General features: G+C 33.6%; 1 protein-coding gene across 1 annotated transcript in view; it reads left to right on the top strand.

Moving 5' to 3' along the window:
- Positions 1–2420: 2420 nt before the first annotated feature.
- The window catches only part of phox2bb (paired like homeobox 2Bb), a 5844-nt gene continuing 432 nt past the window's right edge, over positions 2421–7832 (top strand). The window contains exons 1-3 of the mRNA XM_061891717.1: positions 2421–3399; positions 7325–7512; positions 7616–7832. The exon at positions 7616–7832 is cut by the window's right edge and continues 432 nt beyond it. Of these exons, the coding sequence (XP_061747701.1) occupies positions 3159–3399; positions 7325–7512; positions 7616–7832 (646 nt within the window). The 5' untranslated portion in view covers positions 2421–3158. The remainder of the gene's footprint in view (positions 3400–7324; positions 7513–7615) is intronic.

Raw genomic sequence — 7832 nt, 5'->3', positions numbered from 1 at the left:
AATGAAGATAAATCTATGTAGGACAATGTAGTTAAATATATTACATTATACAAAAAGTACAACAATATAGATCAATATATTACATTATGGAACAATATAGAGCAGTATTTTACATGATAGAAAATGTAGATCACCATAGTTAATCAATCATTATAGATCATTATAGCTGTATATAGATGAATATAAATCATTATAAAACAACGTCGTTAAATCTATTACATTATCCAAAAAGTAGACCCATATAAGCCAATATATTACATTATAGGACAATACAGTTCAATATATTATAGTATACAACAACATAGATCAACATATTACTTTATAGCACAATATAGATCAACAAATTACGTTATAGAACAAGATATGTAATTTAGTATATTGATCTATATTGTTCCATAGTATAATATATTGATGTATGTTGTTATGTAATGTAATATATTGATCTAACAACATGGATCAATATATTACATTACATAACAGCATACATCAATATATTATACTATGGAACAATATAGGTCAATATATTACTTTGTAGAACAATATAGATCAATATGTTGCATTATAGAACAATGTCGGTCACTATAGTTTTATATAAATCATTATAGAAAATGTGGAACATTATGGATCAATATAAATCACTATAGAACATTATAGTTGAATATAGATCAATCATTCAATATGAAACACTGATGATCAATACATTACATGTTAGAACAATGCATATCAATTAAGGTGACTATAAATCAAATTAAGATCAATATAAATAATCATAGAGGAATATAGATTTTTGTAGAAGAAAATAGATCAATAATATATTTATTTGCATGATGGCAAATGCAATTAATCAATATTATTATGTTTCATATTTATTATGTTTTGTTTTCAAGTGAGGAAAAATACATTCAACATTTTAAATAGAAATATAAAATATGTTTTCATTTGAATTGTCTTAAAATGTGTCTACAGTTTTTACAATAATCTCCTAGATTAAAAGATTGTAATGCACAGTTTTATAGCATTTTATACTTTAAACATATATAGTTTAAAAACATTACATAGGTTAAAACAGTTTTACAGTTTAAAAATATGTTATCAATAAAAACCGTTTCATAAATTTAAACTTTTTAAAGAATAAAGCATTTTTATAGTTTTAAAATATTTTATGTATTAAAACATGTTTGCATTCTTAAAACATTGTGTACATTAAAAAATGCTTCAAGATTTTAATTTTTTTTAAGATTAAAACGTGTTTATAGTTTTAAAACATGTTATGGATTAAAACAGGGTGATAGTTTTAAAACATTGTGTGGATTGAAACATGTTTATAGATGTAAGACCTTGTTTATAGTTTTCAAAACTTTTTATGGATTAAAACGTGTTTAAAGTTCAAAGTATTTTATGGATTAAAGCATGTTTATCGTTTTCAAATATTTTATAGATTCAAACATTTTATAATTTATGGTTTTAAAACATTTTAGAAAAACATTATTCCTGATCTTCGACATAAACGTGATGTCATTTTTTTTCATAAAGTTGTATTTTAAATCGAGCATTTCCGTTTGTCCTTTTACAGAAAAATTGTTGTCAAAAACAACATTTTTTTTCTTTTGTTTTTATAAGAAAATGCGGACTTGAACTAAAAAATAAAACGTTTCAAATAAAACCAAACGAATTAAATGCATGCAGGCAGTAATAATATTTACTCGTTCTACAAAGATTAAGATTCGTTCGTCAACATTAAACACTGTGTTGTTGTTATTATTATTGATCCGATATATCCCAATAAAACAGCAACACACACGCGCACGCACACGCGCACATTATGTATACAAACAATACAATCATGTTTTATAATTGTAATAATGACTGTAATTAGTTTAGAAGGCAAAGCAATCGAATCTGTTATAAAATAGTATTATTTAATAATTCATTTTTGTTCTACAATTAAATGTTTCAACGAATTATTTCATTCTCGTTATTGCTGACGGAATAAAGATCATTATTCGTCCAAAATAATTATTTCGATGGATTTTTATCACAAATCAAGTGGGAATTATTTATTTGTATTTTTATTTGATGCTCAGAAAACGAAAAATCATATATTAAATTCTTTTTTTGTCATGAACGCGGCACGGAGAAAAGAAGGAAGAGGAGAAAAAAGAAGAGAAGAAAAGAAGAGAAGACGATTTGCCGTGAAAGGGATCAAATGCAGCTAGAAAAGGACATGAGTTGATGAATTATCAACAACATTCCTTCTTTTTTTTAAGTGCTGGGATCGAATTAAAGGACGCAGGGGGAAGGAGGGAAGGATGAAGGAAGGAGGGAAGGATGAAGGAAGGAGGGATGGAAGTGAGATTACAGAGGACGAATTTTTGTTATGTGGAAATATTTGAATTAGTCCCACTTGAAGGAGGGAAGACAGGAGAGAAGAGAGCAAGGAGGGATGAAAGAAGAGAGGAAGGAGGGATTAAGGAAGATAGGTAGGACGGTTGAAGGAAGAGAGCAAGGAGGGATGAAGGAAGAGAGGAAGGAGGGATTAATGAAGAGCGGAAGGTTGGATGAAGGGAGAGAGGAAGGTTGGATGAAGGGAGAGAGGAAGGATGGATGAAGGAAGAGAGTAAGGATGGTTGAAAGAAGAAAGGAAGGAAGAGAGCAAGGGTGGATGAAGGGAGAGAGGAAGGAGGGATTAATGAAGAGAGTAAGGTTGGATGAAGGAAGAGAGTAAGGATGGATGAAGGGAGAAAGGAAGGATGGATGAAGGGAGAAAGGAAGGATGGATGAAGGGAGAAAGGAAGGGAGAGAGTAAGGTGGGAGAAGGTATTGTTATGTAAAAAAGGTGTATATAAATATATATATTAGGGAGCGCGCGAGTGGAGGCCCGGGGGAGAGTGCTTGGTGCGGCGGCTCCTGGGGGTTTGTGATCAAGTGTTGGTGTCGCTATAAAGGCGGCAGTTTAGGACCAGGAGGCGAGCAGAGCACATCGAAACACATCCTTGCTGGTACTTGCTGGTCCTTGCTGGTACTTGCTGGTCCTTGCTGGTACTTGCTGGTATTTTCTGGCTCCTTCTTTGCTCCTTCCTGCTCCTCCTTTGCTCCTCCTTTGCTCCTCCGCACAAGCCGCCGCCAAGCGCCGTCGTTGCCCGGGGAGAGCAGGCCCGATGTATAAAATGGAATATTCTTACCTGAATTCGTCCGCCTACGAGTCTTGCATGGCCGGCATGGACACCGGCAGCCTGGCCTCGGCCTACGCCGACTTCAGCTCTTGCAGCCAGGCCGGGGGCTTCCAGTACAACCCCATCAGGAGCAGCTTCGGGACGGCGGCCGGCTGCCCGTCCCTCACGCCGGGATCCTGCAGCCTGGGCGCGCTGCGGGAGCACCAGGGCGGCCCGTACGCCGCAGGTAAGGCACTCCGACGCCACTTGCTTACACAAATGAGAGAATTCATCCAGCGATCGATAATTCGGTTACCGGGAGGAGGCGACGCGCTCCGTCACGGCCGATACCGAAACAGAATTATCTTAATGTATTTACGGTAATTGGATAAGCAAAGTGCAAAAGTCGGTAATGAGCGGATTGGCCGGAACTTATCAGACAATATTACTTCATGTACAGCGATGGAACTATTTATGACAACCATAGTTCATGTACATCAATATGACTATTTATGACAATATTAGTTGATGTGCATCCATATGACTATTTATGACAATTTTAGTTGATGTACATCAATATGACTATTTATTACAATATTAGTTGATGTGCATCCATATGACTATTTATGACAATATTAGTTGATGTGCATCCATATGACTATTTATGACAATTTTAGTTGATGTACATCAATATGACTATTTATTACAATATTAGTTGATGTGCATCCATATGACTATTTATGACAATATTAGTTGATGTATATCAACATGACTATTTATGACAATATTAGTTGATGTATATCAACATGACTATTTATGACAATATTAGTGGATGTACATCCATATGACTATTTATGACAATATTAGTTGATGTATATCAATATGACTATTTATGACAATATTAGTTGATGTATATCAATATGACTATTTATGACAATATTAGTTGATGTATATCAACATGACTATTTATGACAATATTAGTAGATGTACATCCATATGACTATTTATGACAATATTAGTTGATGTATATCAATATGACTATTTATGACAATATTAGTGGATGTATATCAATATGACTATTTATGACAATATTAGTGGATGTATATCAATATGACTATTTATGACAATATTAGTTGATGTATATCAATATGACTATTTATGACAATATTAGTTGATGTATATCAACATGACTATTTATGACAATATTAGTGGATGTACATCCATATGACTATTTATGACAATATTAGTTGATGTATATCAATATGACTATTTATGACAATATTAGTTGATGTATATCAATATGACTATTTATGATAATATTAGTGGATGTACATCCATATGAATATTTATGACATTATTTGATGTATATCTATACGACCATTTATGACAATATTAGTTAATAAACATCAATACGACTATTTATGACATTATTGATGTATATCTATATGCCTATTTATGACAATATAGTTAATAAACATCAATATGACTATTTATGAGAGTATTAGTTAATATACATTTGATAGTTTATGACAATATTAATTGATGTATATTAATATGACTATGACAATATCAACTTTAATCGTCATGACAATATTAGTTCATATCAATTTGATTGTTTCTGAGAATATTAGTTAATGTACATCAATATGACTATTTATGACATTATTAGTTCATGTACACCCATATGACCATTTATGACAATATTAGTTAATGTACAATGATATGACTATGACAATATTAGTGAATGTATATAAATATGACCATTTATGACAATATTAGTTGATGTACAATGATATGACTATGACAATATTAGTGAGTGTATATCAATATGACTATTTATGACAATATTAGTTGATGTACAATGATATGACTATGACAATATTAGTGAGTGTATATCAATATGACCATTTATGACAATATTAGTTAATGTACAATGATATGACTATGACAATATTAGTGAATGTATATAAATATGACCATTTATGACAATATTAGTTGATGTACAATGATATGACTATGACAATATTAGTGAATGTATATCAATATGACTATGACTATATTAGTTAATAAACATCAATAGGACTATTTATGGCAAAATTAGTGATCAATATGACTATTTATGACAATATTAGTTGATGTCATCAATAGGAATATTTATGACAATATCAGTTAATGTACGTCAACATGACTATTAATGACAATATTAGGTGATGTCATCAATATGGCTATTTATGACAATATTAGTTATTAATATGACTATTTATGGCAGCATTAGTTGATCTACATCGATGTGACTATTTATGACAATATTAGTTCATATCAATATGACTATGACAATATTAGTTGATGTATATCAATATAACTATTTATGACAATATCAGTTGATATTTATAAATTTGACTATTTATGACAATATTAGTTTATATCTATATAACTATTCATGACAATATTAGTTCATATCAATGTGACTATTTATGACAGTATTAATTGATGTATGTCAATTTGACTATGACAATGTTAGTTGATCTACATCGATATAACTATGAGAATATTAGTTGATGTATATCACTTTGACTATTTATGACAATATTAGTTGATGTATATCACTTTGACTATTCATGACAATATTAGTTAATGTACTTTAATATGACTATTTATGACAATATTAGTGGACGTATATCAATATGACTTTTTATGACAATATGAAGTGGTGATGTATTGTGACATGAATATGTGAATACATGAACATATGAGGTTGTGATGTTATTGAGAGTTGTGACATATTGTGACATTGAGTGGACATGAATGTGTGAATACATGGCAATGTGAATGTATGATGTGTTGATATGTGACGCACTGTGATATCAATGTGTCAACATGAATGTGTGATCACATGACCATATGAATGTATGATGTATCGTAGCATAAATATGAGAATGATAATATGAGGTTGTGATGTATTGTGACAGGAATGTGTGAATACATGAACATATTTGATGTGTTGTCATCTGTAACAGATTGTGATATTGTGTGAACATGAATGTGTGAATACATGAACACTTGATATGATATTAATGTGTGAACATGATTGTGGGAATACATGACAACATGATATGATATTAATGTGTGAACATGAATGTGTGAATACATGAAGACATGATATATGATACTAATGTGTGAATACATGAACACATGATATGATAAGATAAGATAATGTGTGAACATGAATGTGTGGATACATTAACAACACATGATATGATATATTAATGTGTGAATACATGAACACAGTATGATACTCGTGTGTGAATATGAATGTGTGAATACATGAATGTGTGAATACAAAAACACCTGATATGATGTATTAATGTGTGTGAACATGACTGTGTGAATACATGAACACATGATATACAATACTAATCTATAAACACATGATATGATGTGATGATACTAACGTGCGAATACATGAATGTGTGAATACAAAAACACCTAATATGATATAAATGTGTGAACATGAATGTGTGAATACATGGACACATGATATTAATGCATGAATACATGAGCACATATGATATGATACTAACGTGTGAATACATGAATGTGTGAGTACACAAACACCTGATATGATATATTAATGTGTGTGAGCATGAATGTGTGATTACGCGAACACATGATATGATATTAATGTGTGATCATGAATGTGTGAAAACATGAACACATTATGTATGACAAGTGGTAGGAAATGGATGGATGGATGATATGTGATCCTAAGGTGTGAATACACGAATGTATGAACACATGATATGACGCTCAGGTGTGAATACATGAGTGTATGAACACAGGATATGACGCTCAGGTGTGACTACATGAGTGTATGAACACATGATATGATGCTCAGGTGTGAATACACGAATGTATGAACATATGATATGACGCTCAGGTGTGAATACACAAATGTATGAACACATATGACGCTCAGGTGTGAATACATGAGTGTATGTACATATGACATGACGCTCAGGTGTGAATACATGAATGTATGAACACATGATATGACGCTCAGGTGTGAACACACGAATGTATGAACACATGATATGATGCTGAGGTGTGAATACACGAGTGTATGAACACATGTTTTTGAGTCTGAGGTGTGAACCCATGAATGTCGTCCTCAGTTCCGTACAAGCTGTTCACGGACCACGGCGGGCTGAACGAGAAGCGCAAGCAGAGGCGCATCAGGACGACTTTCACCAGCGCGCAGCTGAAAGAACTGGAGAGAGTGTTTGCAGAGACGCATTACCCGGACATTTATACGCGGGAAGAATTGGCGCTCAAGATCGACCTGACGGAAGCCAGGGTGCAGGTAAGCAAAGTCCCGCCTCCAAGAGTGCGACATCCGTGACCACGCAAGGCGGTGACATAAATGCACACATGATATCAACATGTGCGACCCTCTGATCTTCCAGGTGTGGTTCCAGAACCGGCGCGCCAAGTTCCGCAAGCAGGAGCGCGCCGCCGCCGCCGCCGCCAAGTCGGGCAGCGGCAAGAAGTCGGAGGCCCGAGACGACGACAGCAAAGACGTCAAATCCGCGGCCCCGGACAGCACAGGCGGACCGGGCCCCAACCCCGTGCCGACGTCCACCTGCGGGGGTGCCGCGCCCACCGGGCCGCAGGTGAACAGCA

The sequence above is a fragment of the Nerophis ophidion genome, linkage group LG29 (genome assembly GCF_033978795.1).
Source record: "Nerophis ophidion isolate RoL-2023_Sa linkage group LG29, RoL_Noph_v1.0, whole genome shotgun sequence".
In the NCBI taxonomy this organism is placed as follows: domain Eukaryota; kingdom Metazoa; phylum Chordata; class Actinopteri; order Syngnathiformes; family Syngnathidae; genus Nerophis; species Nerophis ophidion.
Note: the sequence above shows the minus strand (reverse complement) of the source record. Positions and strands in the feature narration are given on the sequence as shown.